This window comes from Bos grunniens, chromosome 18 (genome assembly GCF_055505025.1).
Source record: "Bos grunniens cultivar Pamir isolate PY7600 chromosome 18, Bosgru_T2T1.0, whole genome shotgun sequence".
In the NCBI taxonomy this organism is placed as follows: domain Eukaryota; kingdom Metazoa; phylum Chordata; class Mammalia; order Artiodactyla; family Bovidae; genus Bos; species Bos grunniens.
Window position 1 is genome coordinate 45021265 of NC_141182.1, and position 19118 is coordinate 45040382.

The 19118-nt window shown below is 47.6% G+C and overlaps 2 protein-coding genes and 1 pseudogene across 8 annotated transcripts in view; 2 read left to right on the top strand and 1 right to left on the bottom strand.

Moving 5' to 3' along the window:
- The window catches only part of UBA2 (ubiquitin like modifier activating enzyme 2), a 30635-nt gene extending 29740 nt beyond the window's left edge, over positions 1–895 (top strand). For both annotated transcript variants that reach the window (XR_015145759.1, XM_086351783.1), the window contains one exon: positions 33–895. Coding sequence is in view for 1 of the 2 variants with exons in the window: in XM_086351783.1 (XP_086207909.1) it covers positions 33–214 (182 nt within the window). In the remaining variant the exon portion in view is untranslated. The remainder of the gene's footprint in view (positions 1–32) is intronic.
- Positions 896–7134: 6239 nt separating this feature from the next.
- On the bottom strand, positions 7135–7602 carry LOC147353612 (large ribosomal subunit protein eL30 pseudogene; annotated as a pseudogene).
- Positions 7603–8784: 1182 nt separating this feature from the next.
- Positions 8785–19118, top strand: part of WTIP (WT1 interacting protein) — an 80501-nt gene continuing 70167 nt past the window's right edge. For 2 of the 6 annotated variants that reach the window (XM_086351786.1, XM_086351787.1), the window contains exons 1-2: positions 9608–10471; positions 16327–16428. In XM_086351786.1, coding sequence (XP_086207912.1) covers positions 9805–10471; positions 16327–16428 — 769 coding nt within the window. In that variant the 5' untranslated portion in view covers positions 9608–9804. Of the gene's footprint in view, positions 10554–15522; positions 15596–16326; positions 16429–19118 lie in introns of all 6 variants that reach the window. The other 4 variants (XM_086351789.1, XM_086351792.1, XM_086351788.1 and 1 more) reach the window with 4 other exon arrangements.

A 19118-nucleotide genomic window follows, 5' to 3' on the forward strand; every position in this document is an offset into this window, starting at 1 on the left:
ACCATTTTTTTCCCCTTTTTTTCTGAAATAAGCACAAGAGCAAGATGATGTGCTCATAGTTGATTCGGATGAAGAAGGTCCCTCAAATAATGCTGATATCAGTGAAGAAGAAAGAAGTCGCAAGAGGAAGCTAGATGAGAAAGAGAGTGTCAGTGCGAAAAGGTCACGCATAGAGCAGGCAGAGGAGCTTGATGAGGTTATAGCATTAGATTGAACAGAAATGCCTCTGAACGGAACCTCTTACTCCATTAAGGCCTTCTGGGCAGAACCAGGTTATTTGTTACGTCCTTTGTTCCAAAGGGAAAATATTGACACCAGTGACTTGAAGATGATTCTGCTCCCTTTGAAAGCATTCATTTTGCTAGAACTATTAGAAACATTGCAGTATGCTGTATTGAAAGTAGGAATATAGTTTTAAAACCCTTTGAACAAAGTATGTGCATAACCAGTCCATGAGATGAAACAACACCGTGCATGTTGCCTTTTTAATGTAAATACCCTTCGGTATCATTTAACAGTTTTAAAATATTGTGGTTTAGTAAAGTTGATACCTGGTTATAAATATTATGCCTTTATTTTTGGTTAGAAGAAGAATTATTTTTAGCCTAGATCTAACCATTTTCATACTCTTAACTGACTGAAACAGATTCAAAGAAGTATCGAGTGCTATGCATTGAAACTTGTTTTTAAATGTTAACTGGCACTATGTATATTAATGTAAAACAGTTGTTAATTTACTCAAGTTTTCAGCTTGTACTGCCTGGTATGTCTGTGTAAGAAGCCAATTTTTGTGTATTGTTACAGTTTCAGGTTATTTATATTTGATGTTTTGTAAAACTCAAATACAACTATACTGTACTTATGGACCAAATAAATGACATCTGCATACTTGTTATACATGCCTGCACAGTTCATGTTTCTGCTGCCTTACTGGGTTTATACATTGTATTTGCTGCAGGCATACTATATTCTTTCCTTTTAGAAAATTAACTCAGAAATGGATTACCATAGATGAGTACTGTTTACCACAGATGAGTACTTTTTAAAAGACAGCTTTTAAAGGCATGTTGCTTTTTAAATGATTGTAAACTTTGGGCCTTCTGTTGAGAACATTCAAGTGATCTTTGCTCAGCCCCAGTACCTTGGAGTCGTGGATTTGAGATTCCACATGGCAAGTCTCCTCCACTCTGGGTGTCCCCAGGTCATCCAAGGCCCTTCTTGCATGTACCCTTCTGGGCCCAACTCTGACCAGCACGTGTGGCCAGGCCAGTCTGACGGATCAACACTCATATCTCCTGAACCTCCGAACGCCTTGGCCCCTAGGCTGTTCTCCTGCAGATGAGCCTGGAGTTTTCAAATAACAGAAACCCATGAAGCTGATTTCCCCGTTCTGTACCTCTGCCTTGGTGTTTTTGGCCACAGTCAATGAAATTTCAACTTAGTAATTCATTATGTTGTTTGCCGTTGTGTAATTCTTACTCTGCCATCCAGCTTACGAAGGTTTCATTTTCCTCCAGAAAAAAAATTTTTTTGAAATTACAGAACTGTGTTACAGATAAAGATGGAATATCCTGAAATACCCTTTCAGAAGCAAATTTTGGTTAACTGGTTGGTCACTGATGGTCATCTCCTGTTTTGAAATTTTGAAATCTGAAGAGTTCTCGAGAAAATCTGAATTTTGGAATGCTCTCCATCCCTTTAAACCTCATCCACCCTGCCTTTTTCAGCACAGTTATCAACAGTGTATTTCTAGCATTTTGTTTATGTTTTATTTTCTTATGTGAATGTATAGTGGTATTAAATGCCAGTGTGATTTGTAGAGATGTGTTTCTCTCTTGGCAGGCCAGCGGTTTTCAGTTTTGCAACAACTCTATTATTACTTTTCCAGCAGTTTCTGTTTTTATAAAATCTGGGTTTATCAGCAAAGCAGGCCTGACCGCAGTGGTCTTGTTTAACTAGACTAAGATCCAAATTGCAACTCAGTCCCTGGAGTGTGGAGGTACTTTAGATCTGGCCTTTGTATTCATGGTTTTCCCACGTGAGTCTTCTCAGTTTATGGAGCTGGAAGTGGGCTTGACAAGCATGTTTCCCCAGAAGCTTCAGCCTGAAACAGTCTGACAAACCATATTCCAGCCTCATTGGGAGCAGTCTGGTGACTCAAGTCTACCTAGAGAGTCCATTGTCCCAAAGGTCATGCTGCGTACTTGGCAGGTACCATGAAAGGATTTGGTATTTTAATGAGAGCCTGAACCATTAACAGAATAACTGATCAGGCAAAGATCATCTGTGGATGCAAAACTCAAAAGGCTCCTAAGGAACAGAATCTTAGTGGAGTGCTCAAATGTTGCTATATAAACTTGCAAAAATGAAAAGCTCTCTGTCTTGACAATAGACTGATTTATCATCATTGTAATCAAGTGATCAAACCTGGCATCACTAATGGGACAACCTGGTATGTGCTTCCTGATAGGAGATGATGATTTGAAGGATCCAACACGTAGGCCCCTCCCCACCCCAAAGAGGTAACTTGAATTTAGCATCTAGACTTCCAACTAACAGAAAGCAGAGGGAGTAGAGAAATGAGTTAAAGTTAAACATTAAGGGGAAATAATTGGATGAATATAGAATGTGTGACATTCTAGAACTCAAGTGTAAAATAAATGATTCTTGTGACAATTGGAAATTTGAAAATGGAACAAATTGGGTGATAATGGATTTACTTTATTAGCTATGGTATTGTTCTTATAGTTATGTAGGCCATTGTCCTTATTCTTGAGAGAGATTAGAGATGAAGCTCACAATAACTACAACTTCTAAATGGCTCAGCAAAATACAAAATACAGGAAGAAAAACAACATTGGATCTCAATGGAGCCTATATATATTGTTTATTGTGTCATCTAACTTTTCTCTGAGAACTTTAATAATAAAAGTGGAGATATATTTTGTATTTTCCTTTAGTGCCTCTGTGACTTTTTCAAGTTTTGTACTGAGTATATATCCTGTGATTGGAATCAGAAAAGTAATAAAGATTATTAAAAATGCCAGTTGGAATGAGAAAGTGTTACAGCAATTCCTGGGTTGGCATTGATGAACTCAGCTTTACTCATCCTTATTGCTAGGCTGTGACTTAGGAAGAAGTCTCTTTTATTTGATCCTCTAGTGAAGTCAAGAGAACCAGTTGCTTCCAGTAGATTAGTGGTCCACTTGGAAGCTGCCATAACACACTTGGTTCGTGATCGATGTTTCTGAAACTCGCCTGTTGGTGGCACATATGTCTGAAGTGGACTTGCTCTATGACCCAGTTCAGTCAGCCATCCAGCCGTCTCATCCTCTCTTGTGCCCTTCTGCCTTTAGTCTTTCCCAGAATCAAGATCTTTTCCAGTGAGTCAGTTCTTCTCCATCAGGTGGCCAAAGTATTGGAGTTTCAGCTTCAGCATCAGACCTTCCAGTGAATATTCAGGGTTGATTTCCTTTAGGATTGACTGGTTTGACTTTGCAGTCCAAGGGACTCTCAAGAGTCTTCTCCAACACCAGAGTTCAAAAGTATCAATTCTTTGGTGCTCAACTGTCTTTATAGTCCAACTCTCACATCCATACATGATTATTGGAAAAACCATAGCTTTGACTAGGTGGGCCTTTGTTGGCAAAGTAATGTCTGCTTTTTAATATGCTGTCTACGTGGGTCATAGCTTTTCTTCCAAGGAACAAGCGTCTTTTAATTTCATGGCTGCAGTCAACCATCTGCAGTGATTTTGGAGTCCAAAATAGTCTATCACTGTTTGCATTGTTTTCCCCCATCATTGTTCCCATTGTTTCCTATGACCCAGGATCATGGGCAAATTTACACCTCTTGTAATAAACAAAAAGCAAATCTTAAAAACCCAGAGAAATCAGGGAAGAAGAAACGTTGGCACGTGTTTCTAGTCATTGTGGCTTGCAGATGTGAATATCTCCCATTTCCTTTGTAAAGTAGTGTAGCTAAGGACCAGAATCCATTTGACTGGCTTGCAAGATATATTTAGTGAAGTATTTTTATAGACCCTTTCATGCTGGGAATACATTATTTGTATTCTGCATACAGAAGGGACTTTTTTTTTTCGTTTGTTTTTCCTGCATGTAATTTAAGTTCTAGCCAAAAATTTGAGAAATGTTTGAACTGCTTCACTAAATAAGCAACTGAGTTGAACTACAGGTTTCTGAGGCTACTGTGCACTTGCTTATATTACTGAAGACAGTTATTTCCTGGTAACATTTTTTGGAAGTTTTGCTAAATGTATCTCATAAAAGCTTTTTTTGTTTTTGTTTTGGCAACACCATGCAGCTTATGGCATCTTATTAGTTCCCCAACCATAGCCTGAACCCAGACCTTCAGCAGTTAAAGCACAGAGTCCTCACCATTGGACTGCCAGGGGATTCCCTATAACAGTTTTAAAAACTTTAAATCTTGCAACAAATGATAACTTACTACATAGGGAAAGACTGAGGAAAGATTATATCAATATTAGAATATATAATGCTCCAAGAAGTTCCTCAGGATTTACTTTAGAAATCTTCGAGAGTTCCTTCTCAGAAGATCAGTCTCAGAAGACGTAGGCATTGTGCACACCATCGTTCACTCATTTTATAAACATATTGTTCAGTCACTCAGTTGTGTCCAACTCTTTGCGACCCCATGGACTGCATCACGCCAGGCTTCCCTGTCCCTCACCAGCTCAAACTCATGTCCACTGAGTCGGTTATGCCATCCAACCATCTTGTCCTCTGCTGTCCTTTTCTGCCTTCAATCTTTCCCAGCATCAGGGTCTTTTACAATGAGTCTGCTCTTCACATCAGGTGGCCAAAGTATCAGAGCTTCAGATAGTAAACATATCGCATCCCTACTTTGCACTATGCTTCATTTGGAAAACCTTGCCAAATTTGCCGGTCTGATAGAAGTCTTTGAAAGTTGTAAGACACTAAGGGCTGGTGTACACAAAAACGTAACTTCTTACTGTAGCAGTAGGTAGTGGGAGGAGGATCTGAGAACCCACATCTTTGGTTGGCAAGCTTTCCAGTTGGTCCCAGTGGCGGCAGCTAGGAGTACTGCAAGTCATCAACACTAACCTCATGCTCAATGTGATTCCAAAAGCTGTAGCACCCCCAAATAGCTCCTCCCCATGGAGCTGCAGACTGACTGGGGGTTTTGCCCTGTAAAGTTAATGCATAAATTGCCATTCCTGAATGCAGGATAAGGACCCAACCCTAATTCTTAGATTGGGAAACCAGCTGTCCATGGCTCTAGTTATCAAAGCTTTGAAACTTCTGTGCCCCTGCTGCTGCTGCTGCTGCTGCTAAGTCGTGTCCGACTCTGTTGGACTCCATAGATGGCAGCCCACCAGCCTCGCCCATCTCGGGGGTTCTCCAGGCAAGAACACTGGAGTGGGTTGCCATTTCCTTCTCCAATGCATGAAAGTGAAGTCGCTCAGTCATGTCCGACTCTTTGCGACCCCATGGACTGTAGCCTACCAGGCTCCTCCGCCCGTGGGATTTTGCAGGCAAGAGTACTGGAGTGGGGTGCAATTGCCTTCTCTGTCTGTGCCCCTAGAGAGGCCTAAAGGGTGTCTAGGACCAAGGGAGGTTGGTAGACTCAATCTGGTAGGAAGAGTTGAACCTCAGAAAAGAGGGATGGAAAAATCCCTTTGGGCACAACTCCCAGTGGACAACCTCACAGTGGCTTAAGCAGAACATGCATGTTGGGTCTAGTGCAGTGTTTTAATAGGATTGGCACACAGGTGCTGAGCTGGGAAGGGTCCATATGTGCTTTAGGTGAAAGATTCTGCTCTCCCCAGGAAAACTTATTTTATAAAGGTAGACTGCTGCAAGCTCGGGGGAGGGAGAGGAATGTGGATCTCAGCGATTCTTAGACGTGGTGTTTGCATGCCATCCCCTTCCCTCGTAACCCAAGTTACTTAGTCCACATTTGATTGACATCTGAGTGTATCCCAAGACTGAGAAAACCCCTGAATTGTGATCATAATTGTGCCATTCTTAGTCCCTCAGTCGTGTCCGACTCTTTGTGACCCCATGGACTGTAGCCTGCCAGGCTCCTCTGTCCATGGGGATTCTCTAGGCAAAAATACTGGAGTGGGTTGCCATTTCCTTCTCCAGGGGATCTTCCCAACCTAGGGACTGAACCAAGTCTCTCGCGTTGCAGGAGGATTCTTTACCATCTGAGTCACCAGGGAAGCCCTTGGGGTCCAGAAAATACAGACACTACAGACAGATAAGGGGGTCTTATGGAAGCTAGACTACAAGGAGAGACAATGGGATCTGTTAACAAAAAAAAAATCACTGTTAGTGTAGACAGTCTGGATAGGATCAGGCTTAGAAACAAAGATGGTGGCTCAGGATTTGGTGTGAGACTAGATTGAACATGTCCTGTTCTAGCCTTCTGAGTGTTGGTTTGTCTTGACAGAAGATTCTAGTTAACTTGAAAGAATGATAGAACCAGAGACCCAGCAGTTCTGTTGTGAAACTTTCCCAGCAGTGGGATGCAGGCAGTAGTCATTGGAGCCATCTCTATTCTAGCTTTCAAGAACTGATTATACCTATTTCTTTCCAACTCTGTTTAACAACACCATATTGGCAGTTTAAAGTTGATCATGGGGGAACTTCCCTCATGGTCCAGTGGTTAAGAATCTGCCTTAGAAGGCAGGAGACACAGGTTTGATCCCCGGTCAGGAAACTAAGATCCCTACATGCCATAGGGCAGCCAACAGCCAATGCAGCCACAAATAAATATTTAAAAAAATAAATAAAATTGACCCTAGTGAAAGACTTCCCTAGTGGTCTAATGGACTCCTCACTTATACAGCAGAGGATGAGGGTTAGAACCCTGGTTGGCAAATTAGAGCCCACATTCTGTGCAGTGCAGTGGAAAAAAATTTTTAAATAAAAACATAAAATTGACCATGGTGTTATTGGCAAATGCTATAAATCAGGGGCCCTTCACTTCTCAGGCAGAAAGAGCCAGCTAACAGATCAGACACACCTTTAGTGAGGAAACGAAGATGGGGTCTGGGACACTTGTTAATGTATAAAGGAGAGCGTACAGTTTCAAGTTCTACTTTGTATCCACTTTGTGCTATGATGGTAGGCTTCCCCACAGTATTAAATATTTTAAAGGTATTTAAAATAATGAGTTTCCCACTTCATGGAAGTACTTTAATGTTGAACAGTGAATATTTATTTAAACAGGTTCTGGCCGACTTTATTAAAGAATAATTTTGTGTGATTTACTTTTCACCAGTCTGTTTTGGTATGTTTCTAAACATGATCACTTAGAATAATGATAGCCAGTGTTGGAACTCCGTAATATTTTCTACCCGTTCTGCTCAATTCAATATTATTGCCACTGCAGTAGTGATGGGCACAAATTTTGGCCAACAGGTGTAGATCTCTATTTCAGATTTCCTCAAGGCTGGGCAGACATTGTGGAGGATATCTGCTTTTGTTCTGCCTTGTCTGATCATTTTCAGAGTTGGCTTGTACCCCAGCACTACTTTCCACTTTTCATAATGATTAGGAGCCTAGAGTGGACTGACTCCAGCAACTTTTTCATCTTTGCTGCCACCAGCTTCCTGTCTTAGATGTGGGATGTCCCCCAGCCAAGAACAGCTGCCAAGCCACGACTGCCAGAAAGCAAACATATTTTAGGTTGTTTCTGTTCCAGTGTGTCCGTGGTTATTGTCATCTGTCTATCTATTTAAGAAAGCCCTTTAGCTGACCCTGGACGCCAATATATTATTTAAATATTGAAAGCTCTTAAGTGGGCAGATAAGGGTGGAACTTAAGTTACATTGGAGGGCAGAGAGCTCCCTCTGAGCTCCAAAGGCTGGAGATTCTAGGACTGTATGGATTACATAAATAACATGATAAACAGTTGTGCCTACACTGTCATCTGCGTTGGGATTACTTGCCCGGAATAGATTCTTGGAGCATTACTGCTTTCAAGAATGTTTTTGTTTGTGAGGATGTTAACACCAAATTGCTCTTTCTGACAGGAGGTACCAGCTTACACTCATTACCAGTAAAATGCACACGTTTCCCCATAGTCTTGCCAATATTTCCATTTTTAGGTGGTAGATAATGTGATCTAGATGGAATAGATACCTTATTGTTGACAATTTATTTTCCTTTCGTGGAGTGGAAGATCATTTTTCACCAGAAGGAGCCTCTGGATTTTTTGCTCCCCACAAAGGGCTTGCCCCTACCTGTGCCTCCCTGCCACCCAGCCTGGGGAGTAGGGGTTGGAATTCTCCCAGCTCTGAAAGGTGGAAGGAGGGAGGAGTAGCTGGGTCAGACACTGCTCCCCTGCCAGCTGAGAATGGGCCACAGCCAGCTCCTCCTCAACGTTGAGGCCAGATGCCCTGGTCAGCCTGCACCGGGACCTTTCCCTACCCAGGCTCCCTGTTCCCCGAGGCACTGTAGTTGCCTTCCTTGAATTCTTTGAAGATTGAAGCTCCTGGAAGTAAGAGAACTCTTTCACTCAAGGTTGTTTTCTGGGATCCATCAGGTCCTGATAGAAAATGGTTTGCTTTTCTTCCCTACAAGCTGTTTCAAATGTGTGACAACTACTTTGTAGCTTGTGTTTTGGGGGACAAAGCCCTAGTCATCTTTCCTTCCCCTCCCCCACCATCTCCCCCTACTCCCCCACAAAGGCCCCATCCGGTCCCAGGATGTGCTTTCAGAAGTAGCATCTCCTTGGTGTCTCACCTAAGCCCCTGTAGGCAGGTGTTGGAGAAAGGACTCTTCACATCCCTTGGTGACTGAACCTTGGGTCACAACTGAGGCTTCCCCGCCCACTGGCTTAGCCTGAGGCCTGTTTCCGGCCTCGTCTGGCCTTGGGCGCTTGTGCCCAGTGACCAGGTTTGGGGACCAGTCTCCATCCAGCCGCAACTCCTAGTACAAGGCGCCTTCCCTACCACGCAGGTGGGGACACCCGCGGAACCAGTGCGCAGCAGCATGGACCTGGGAGGGGCTGGGGTCTCGGGGTCAAGTCAGGCGAGAAGCTGCGGCGCAAATGTCAGAGACGCGCAGTGGTCTCCAGTGTCCTGGGGTGGGGGGGGTGCTGTGCTTCTGCCCAAGGCCAAACTTGTCCGGCCCAGCGCTTGAAACCGTGGCGGCGCAGGAAAGTAAGATGGGGGAGGATGTGGGAAACGTCTGTCAGCTGCTCATATTTCTCTGGCCTGGACTGGGGGAGCCGCCTCTTGCTCAGCCTGCTGGAATACGGGACCTTTCCAGCGGCCCGACGGTCGGGGCGCACGACGGAGGCCGGGCCCTCACCGGGCGCCACACACAGTTGGCCGCTCCTGCACTCGAGGGCCAGCTCCAAGCCGCACGGCCCGGCGGCCCAGCCCAGCCCCCGCGCCCCTCCGAGCTCCGGGCGAAGCGCGGACAACTCGGCTCCGCCGCCGCCACTCCCCCCACATTCCAGAGGCCGCAGCGCCGTCTCCTTCCTCGCATTCCTGCCCCCACAAAGGAGTCCCTCCGCCCCCCGCACGGCCGCGGGGAGGAGGGGAGGCGGCCCGGCGCCGCCGAGCGCACATTCCTCCGCCGCGCGCGCCACCGAGCGTAGCGCCGCGGCCCCCGGACCGCGCGTGGCCGGCGGAGCGACCCCGGGCCCGGCGCCGGCCCCGCCCCGCCCCGCGCCCAGGGGTCCCGGGGCGGGCTCCGGGCTTCGGGCGGACGATGCGGCGGCGCGGCCGGAGCGGCGGCGGGAAGCGGAGGCGGAGGTGACGCGCCGGGGCCGGCGGGCCGGGCCATGCAGCGCTCCCGGGCGGCCGCGGACGAGGCGGCTCTGCTCCTGGCCGGGCTGGCCCTGCGGGAGCTGGAGCCGGGCGGCGACTCTCCGGGCCGGGGTCGGCGGGGGCCGCGGCCCGGGCCGGCAGACGAGACGGCCCAGGCGTTGGGCCGCAGGGGGCAGGGCGGCGGCGGCCCCGAGGCCGGGGTGGACGGACTGAGCCGCGGGGAGCGAGGCCCGCGGCGCGCGGCGGCCCCAGAGCTCAGCGCGCAGCCGGCGGGCAGCCCACGGGCCAGCCTGGCTGGCTCCGACGGCGGCGGCGGCAGCGGCAGCGCCCGCTCCAGCGGCATCAGTCTCGGCTACGACCAGCGCCACGGCAGCCCGCGCTCGGGCCGCTCGGACCCGCGCGCGGGCCCCGGGCCGCCGTCGGTGGGCAGCGCCCGCTCCAGCGTGTCCAGCCTCGGCTCCCGCGGCTCGGCTGGCGCCTACCCGGACCTGCTCCTGCCCGGTGCCTGCCCCGCGCCGGCTCGCTCCCCGGAGCCCGCCGGGCCGGCCCCTTTCGCTCTGCCTTCGCTCCAGCTGCCCCCGGGCCGGGAGGGCGGCCCGAGCGCGGCGGAGCGGCGGCTGGAGGCGCTGACCCGAGAGCTGGAGCGGGCGCTGGAGGCGCGCACGGCGCGGGACTACTTCGGTGAGCGAGCTCGGCCGCGCCTCCCGCGCGCCTGGGCACCGGGCCTCCGCTCTCCTCGTCGGGGGTCGAGGACGGCCTCCGGGTAGGCGGCCGGCTCGGTAGAGGAGAGCGCGGGGTGGGCCGGGATGCGAAAAGCGCGTCTCCCTCCCGAGGGCCTGGGAGCCGGCGACGTTTGTTCCCGCAGACTGTGTGTGTGTGTGTGTGCGTGTGTGTATGTATGTGTGAACCACCAGTTCTGGGGCTTGTGTAGGACAGTGGCTTAGCGTGTACAGTGTGTGTGTGAACCACCAGGTCTGGGGCTTGTGCAGGACAGTGGCTTAGCCTCTGGGTCTCCGGGCCCGGAGTTCTGGCACTTTTAGGGGATGCGTTGCTCCTGAGAGAAAAAGTCATGTTAATAGGCAGAATAAGCTATTTTCGAATAATTTCTTCTTAACCCTCGGTACTTGGCTTCAGCTCATCGTACTTGGTGCTTTGTGATCAGCCGAAGCTATTTTAGGGCCCCGCGGTCTCTGAACGGGGCAGAGAGGCACAGGGCAGGGAGGGAGGCGGCCGGCCAGATACCACCAGAGCCCACCTGACCTGAGGCTTTGATAATGGTAGCGGCTGGAGGTAGAGGCCGAGGGACGGGAAGTCCTCCCTGAGTGGGAGGGAACTGATCTGGTCACACTGGGCTAGGCTGTGTATATGGGATGTTTCCCAAGGGAATCCTACTTCACATCATTTGCAAAGATCATCAATCTCTGACAGCCTCCCTTGCCCAGACTGACCTTGGCCCTTTGATCCCATCCTTTGGACAATTCTTGGGACTCTTAGGCTTGAGGTTCTGAGAAGAGGCTTGGGGAGGGGCTTCCGTCCCTCCTTCACTGATAAGCAGGCACCTGGCTTTGGAGGGGGTGGTGGTTATCATGTCTGGGAATGAGGCCCCTCCTGGGGTTTGTCTTTAATGTATTCATTCCAGCTGGCAGCTCCGGACTGCCCTGAACTGGATCTTGAGAGAGAAGGAGGTTGTAGACGACTAGTCAGTAGGAGCATTCCAGCCAGAAGGAAGAATGTGGGCAGAAGGAAGCAAGTAAGGAAGTGGACGGTTCAATTAAGCTCCCAGGGTTTCAGCCCAAGAGGGGTCAGGTGGTCAAGGGAGTGTGTAGCCCACAGGGATGTTCTGCCTTTGGGAGGGGACCTGTTGATCTTTGAGCATCATGGTGCGAATTTGTGGTTGGGTAGGTCCCGTAGCTGCTGTCAGACGGCCTGGGAGCAGGGTGGTGACTTAGGAAGCTGTTGTCTGTCATACCAGGTAGGTGCTAGGAGCAGAAGCGGAGTGCGTTTTGAAGAGAACAAGTTTCCAGCACTCTCTACCGGAGAAGCTACCCCTTTTCCTGTCCTCATTCACTGCAGGGCCTGGGCAGGGGTGTGTTATCTGGGCTTCTGAAGGTACTACTGAGCTTTTTAATTTCTTAATTATATCTTTTTTATTTTTAATTGGAGGATAATTGCTTTACAGTGTTGTGTTGGTTTTTGCCTTACAACAGTGTGAGTCAGCCATAGGTATACACGCCCCCTTCCTCCTGAACCTCCTTCCCACCCCCACACCTTTGCGTCCCTCTAGGTTGTCACAGAGCACCAGATTGAGCTCCCTGTGTTATGCGGCAGCTTCCCATTATCTATTTGTTCTACGTGTAGTAATGTACATGTTTTGGTGCTACTCTCTCAATTTGTTCTACCCTCTCCTTCCCCGGCTGGGTCCATAGGTCTGTGCTCTGTGTCTGTGTCTCTATTCCTGCCCTTCTAATAGGTTCATCAGTGCCGTTTTTCTAGATTCCATATATATGCGTTAATATATGATACTTGTTTTTCTCTTTTGACTTACTTCACTCTGTGTAACAGCCTCTAGGTCCATCTGCCTCACTGGAACTAGCTCAAATCCATTCCTTTTTATGACTGAGTAATATTCCATTGTATATATGTACCACAGTTCTCTATCCATTCATCTGTCGATGGACGTCTAGGTAGCTTCCAGGTCCTAGGTAGCTTCCAGGTCCAGTGCTGCAGTGAACATCACTCCTGAGTTTTTGTGTGAAACTGAGGTGGCCAGGCCTGGGCAGGTAGTGGGAGAAGTGAAGGGGCTAATGGATCGTCCTCTCTGAGGGGAACTGCTGTCACATGGGAGTGGGAGGTGACTGATGATATAGATATAGGGTTTTTTTTGCACCACATGGCATGGAAGAATCTTAATTCCCTGACCAAAGATTGAACACACACCCTCTGCATTGGAAGCACTGAGTCTTAACTACCAGACTGCTGGGGAAGTCCTGCTCTTCTGTGTTTTTTTTTTGAGAGAAGTCAGATCTAGGTTACATTTTACTGATTTTTAAAAATATGAGCAGCTATTTACTTGAACTGCTAGTATCTTACTGCCTTTATTCCACCTTTTAGAGCTATAAATGTGGTAGTTTCATACATGTCAACTTGTATGAAAATAATGTAACATTTTACAAGAGGAAGTCTGCAGGTGGCATAGCTCAAGTGACCTCTGATAAACGTCACCCTCAATGTGTTTATTCCTCTCTGTCCATCCCTTTTTCTTGGCCCTAGAACCCACTCACCTCTTGGCCCTTCTCTGTATTTCATGAGCATCTCTTCTGACCAGGTTCTGCTGTCATGAGCCAGCTAGCAGCTTCAGGATTTGCCTGAGGGTAAATCCTGGGTTTACTCCACACCCTGGATCTGCCTCAGCTCAGCTGTCTTCAGTTCTGACTGCAGCCTGCATCTCACCAGGACCTCTGATTCCTCTAATCTCTGCTCTGTAGAACCCTGGCTCTGATCAGTGCTGCAGCCCCCTTTTCAGTTGCTGTACCAGGCAACAGAGTCGTGGTCTTCAACCTCTTCAGGGTACCGCCTATCACCCTAAGCCTTGGTCAGCTCCCTCTTTTAGTCCCTGAACAGCCTGCCTCTGTCCTCAGTGTATTTTTATTAAAGTGGTGCAAGCTCATATTAATAAAAAAAATCAAAACAGAACCAAAAAGCAAATAATAATAAGATTATAATTTCTCCTCTTGCCCATCCTTCTGTTCTGCTTTCCAGGGGCAGCTGACTTCTGTCCCTTTCATTGTATATTTTGGTAACTTAGACAAAAACAAGGTCAGGTTTTCAGAGTTGATTGACAAGAATGAAGGTGTGAGGGTGGGTCATTTTCACTTTAGAAAGATAAGTCTGGCTGCAGTTTTGGAGGTGGATTATTGGGGGCCAGGATGGGATGCTATAAGGAGACTGTTGAAACAGCAAGTGGAATGAGAATTGATGATGCTGAATCAGACCAGTGGGAGCAAGGGGAGGGAATGAAGTCTATAGTAGGGAACACAGAAACTGGATTCAGAGTTGGAGGTGAGAAAGACAGGGTAGATCTGGATACTTCCCTAAACCTGGCTACACAAAAGTGCCGTTTCCTGACCAGGAACCCAGAACTCTGTTCTGGGCCTGCGGTGGTCTGGGAGGTGGATCGGTGGCTCGGGAAAGGAATCTGGGCTGGGCAGAGTGCCAGGAGCCTCGGCAGGAGTGAGCAGTTGGGAGCAGATGGGACTTCCCCGGGAAGACGGGGTAAAGCCACGTGTGGAGACCTGCAGACGTGGTGTGTTTGGCTTCCAAATTCTCAAAACATGAAAGTTGATGATTTATTTCTGCATGGAAAGTTTTCATATATAAATCCAGATTTCTAGCTTTTCTGGAAAAATCAGACTCTCTAGCAGGGCTGGCCCTGCCTTCCCACCTGGTAGCCGTCAGTGGAGCCAATGGCTGTGACCTCCCCCGGCCATGGCTCTCTCCTCCATTCACCTGGGGCCTCATAGCTACTTTTACATTCCTGCCTGGTTTGAGAGCATCTGCACTGACTGGCCCTTTCCTGGGGAGACTTAGGCATGGGAGGTCCAGGATGGAGCAAGGGAATGCCCAGTAGAGTTGGGAAGAGAGAAGAACCAGAAAGCCAGGCAGGTGTAGGTCATATCCTGGGGACCTGAGAGGAGGGGAGGCCCCTGCTGGCAAGATCAGAAGAGGAAGTCCATAGAGCTCACCGTTAGGAAATGAGGGGGTGTGGACTGAGCTTGCTTTCTTGACTGAAGGGAGAGGGAGAACTTTCTAGTTGTAAATGCTGATGGAGGTTTCTTCATCTGAAAGAGGTGGGAGAGGCTCAACCATGCTAAATGTTAAGCAGAGAGATGTGATGAAAAGCAGGGGGGGAGGGGTGAGGGCAGTGTGTCCTGAAACTGCCAGAGGACTTAGGATCCAGGGGGCCCATCTTAGGCCCTTTATGGCCTGGGAGACCTTGGGTGAGTCTGAGAGAGAAGCTCTGGTGTCTGGGTTGGCCACCTTCCTTCCGGGTCTCCAGGTGGGCTGGCCAGAGAGTCCCTGAAGCTCATGCTGGCCTTCGCCCTGGCACTGCTGGTCACCCTTCTCTTTACCATCCCTCCCTTGCCTGCTTAGCAACCCACACTGGAGTGGTCCCCAAGTCCACCTAGTTTTCCCTGCAGAGCAGCTTTCCTCCAGTTTTTCCTTTAAACCTTTGCTCAGATATCACCTTATCACTAGGGCCTTGTCTGACACCCTCTTTAAACTTTAAAAATCACACACTCAGACATATTCCTGTTTGTTTTGGCCACACTGTGAGACATGTAGGATCTTAGTTCATCGACTGAGGATCAAACCTGTGCCCCCTGCATAAGAAGTGCAGTCTTAACCACTGGACAGTCAGGGAAGTCCCTAGATATATATATATATTTTTTCTTTTAATGTGGACCATTTTCAAAGTCTTTATTAAATTTTTACAGTGTTGCTTCTGTTTTATTTTTTGTTTATGTTTACTTTTTTGGCGCAAAGCATGTGGGATCTTAGCTCCCCCACTAGGAATCGAATCCACACCCCCCCGCACTGGAAGGTGAAGTCCCAACCACTGGACCACCAGGGAGGTGCCCCCAGACATACTCTTAATCAGCCTTCTTTTCCTCCAAAGCACTTTTTTCCACCTGAGATGTGACTTACCTGTTGTTGTCTGTCTCCCTCCACAGGCTCCTTGGGGGCGGGAATTTGGTGCCTCGCAGGATCTCTGGCACCTAAACTATGTGGGGCATCAGTATCCAGGTGTGGACTGAACAAGAGATTAAACTGACATTATCGTTCAGTGAGGGAGGTGTGGCTGGGAGGGTCAGGGCTCTGCCCTTTTTGTGTCTGTGTGCTCTTCATTCTTTTTGGTTCATAGACAGCAGAAAGGAATTTCCCCCAGTCTGACAGCAGGTCAAGATGAAGGGGCTTAGAACAACTTTCTAGTCGTAAATGTGTCCTTGTAATTTTGATGGCACAGACAGTGTCACTTAGCTGTGACTTGCCAGGTGCGCTGCTAAACTGTATGAATCTCGGACAACAGCAGCAAAGCCTAAGTAGTGGTACCCTTGTGTGTGTGTGTGTGTGTGTGTGTGTGTGTGTGTGTGTGTGTGTGTTGCTCAGCCATGTCTGACCCTATGTGACCCCATGGACTGTAGCCTGCTAGGTTCCTCTGTCCATGGAATTTTCCAGGCAAGAATGCTGGAGTGGGTAGCCATTCCCTTCTCCAGGGGATCTTCCAGACCCAGGGATTGATTGGGTCTCCTGGATTGCAGGCAGATTCTTTACCATCTGAGCCACCAGGGAAGCCCTGATGGTACCCTTACTATCCCCATGTTAGCCACTAGTAATGGAGCCACGGAGGACTCTGGAATTTCCCTTGCCCAAGATCATATGACTGGGCAGCACTGGGACTGGGAGTCAGATGCATAGCTGTTCAAGTCCACAGTCATGGTGCTAACCGCTGCTCTTTCCTGCCTCTTCTTCCATAGGCATTTGCATCAAGTGTGGGCTTGGCATCTATGGAGCAAGGCAGGCATGCCAGGCGATGGGGAGCCTGTATCATACTGATTGCTTCACCTGTAACTCCTGTGGTAGGTAACATCTCTGTTTCCATCCGTCTTGCACTGTGAACCCCCTTGTGCCTAAGCTCCAGGCAGATGGATCACCCAGCTCTGGCCCAGGCTGGAGTGTGGAGGAGGCTGAGTCATGATGCCTTTCCTTCTGGCTTGGTCTGTTTGAGGGCCCTAGGCTCCTGGGAGGGGGATATGTGGGGCCAGGGAAGAGCCTTTTGCTGGTCATAGGGAAAAGCTGCCCCTCTAACCCTTGTTTTTGTCTTTTTTTTTTAACTGTTTATTTTTTGCTGCTTCAGTTCTCAGTTGTAGCGTGTGGGGTCTTCGTTGTGGTGGGTGGGCTCTTTGCTGAGGTGCATGTGGTGCGTGCGCTTCTCTTTGTTGCGCCTTGTGGGCTCCAGAGCAGCAGGCTCAGAAGTTGCAGCACATGGGCTTAGTTGCCCCAAGGCATGTGGGATCTTAGTTCCCAGAGCAGGGATCGAACTTGAGTCCTCTGCATTAGAAGGCAGATTCTTAACCATTGGACCACCAGCAACGTCCTAAGATTTTTTTTTTTTTGATGTGGACAGTTTTTAAAGTCTTTATTGAATTTGTTACAATATTGCTTCTGTTTTATGTTTTGTTTTTTTTGGCCGCAATGCATGTGAGATCTTGGCTCCCAACCAGGGATCGAACCCACATCTCCTGTGGTGGAAGGGGAAGTCTTAACCACTGGACCACCGGGGAAGTCCCTGAGCCTTGGCTTTGGAACCTCAGTCCTGAGCAGTGTACTGATGTCTCCTAGCTGCCTGGGTGGGGCTTGTGGAGCCAGTGATGTGCCTTCTGCCTGCCTATATACGGGGCTAGTATTTTTTTCCCTAAAGTTTAATTTTTGTCCTGATTTTACACATGGTATAAAATATAAACATCATTTAACTTAAACAAAGTTATAAAAAGTAACTATAATCCAACCAACCTAATAAATCTACATTCTTGATGTTCTTATTGTTCTTTCATACTTTGCCCCTGAGCAGACACCTTTTATTTATTTACACAAAACATTTTAGTATTTTATATTATGAAAGTGTAATATGTGCCTAGTCTTAAGTCAAATAGTCCTGAGAAGCAATGTTTGCAATAGCAAAAAACCACTTATCTTCCTACCCCTGGTATCTTTCACTTGGTATTTTTTAGCAACTTCTTCTAGTAGAAACCTCCATGTTCTAACAGTGTACACTGCTGTTTCTTGATGTATCAGTTTTAGAAATGATTTACTTGGGTTTTTTAACCATGTTTTACTTGAGTTTGCTGTCGTCAATGAGGAATAGATTCTTTTTTTATAATTTTATATGTTTCTTTAGTTTTGGCTGTGCTGGGTCTTTGTTGCTGCATGGGCTTATCTCCAGTTGAGCAAGCAGGGGCTGCTGTCTAGTTGCAGTGTGCAGACTTCTCATGGCGATGACTTCTCTTGTTGTGGAGCTTGAGCTCTAGGGCATGTGGGCTTCAGTAGTAGCAACTCCCAGGCTCTAGGGCACAGGCTTAGTTGCTCTGTGGCATGTGGGATCTTTCTGGATCAGAGATCGAACCTGTGTCTCCTGCATTGGCAGGTGGATTCTTTACCACTGAGCCACCAGGGAAGCCCTCAGAATAGGGGGTGTTCTTATACTGACTGTTCCCCCTTCTCTCTTCCCATCTTCTCAGTATAGTCATCATACTGCTACTGCTACTGCTAAGTCACTTCAGTTGTGTCCGACTCTGTGCGACCCCATAGACGGCAGCCCACCAGGCTATCAATAAACCAGGTTTATATTACTATATTATGTGACTTTATAAATGTTATTTACTGCAGAGCTAAGAATTACACTGTGATTATATCTCCTTTGTTCTGTAGTCATTTACTTTTCCTGGAGTTTTTTCTTCTTTAAACTTTTTTTTCTCCTTTAAACTTTTTTTTCTCCTTGCATTGTCTTGGCTTTTATCTTCAGTTCTTTCCCCACCCACCCCAGATGTTCCATTGTAGCAGGCATTCTTTTGAGTTCCCCTCTTGGGAGTCCCTGGCCTCTCTGTAGTCTGAGCCAGCAGTCCTCTGAACCCCTGTGGAGTGTTCATTCTGTTCCTTCATGTTCCCATGTATACACTTTGGATTGAATCCACAGTCTCCATAAAGCTTTCAGCTGCAGGTAACAGGGAAACTGCTGAGGAGGCTTGAACTCTTAAGAGTATTTCTTTTTTTTAAAAAAAAAAAAAACAGGTTTTTTTTTTATTTTTTATTAAGCAAAAATTTTAATTAACCAAGAGTTCATGTCTTATCATTTTTATCCATCATTGTGTTACTTTATAAATGGCTTGAGAATTATCCATTCTTTGGTATATTCTATGTGTCTCCTTCATTTGAGTAATCAAGATGTGTCTGCATCTGAAAATAAGCTTGTATGATTTTCTTTTTTTTACTTTACAGTATCTTAACTCAGTGAACTGGGAGCCCAGAGATAGGACTGGCTTTAGGCTGGGAAGGATCTAGAGGCTCAGGTCCTAAGAAAAGCTTGTCTGGGTTTCCCTCGTGCTTGGCTTTATCCTTAGGGCAACTTCTCTTATGAAATGTCTGAGGCAGCTTGAGACTTCCATTGCCACACCACTGGTCTGAAGAAAGAGTGGGCATTTCTTCTGGTCATGTTTTTGGGGTAGAGACACTTCTTTTCCAGAGAACACCTAGCAACAATCTTCTTGCATGT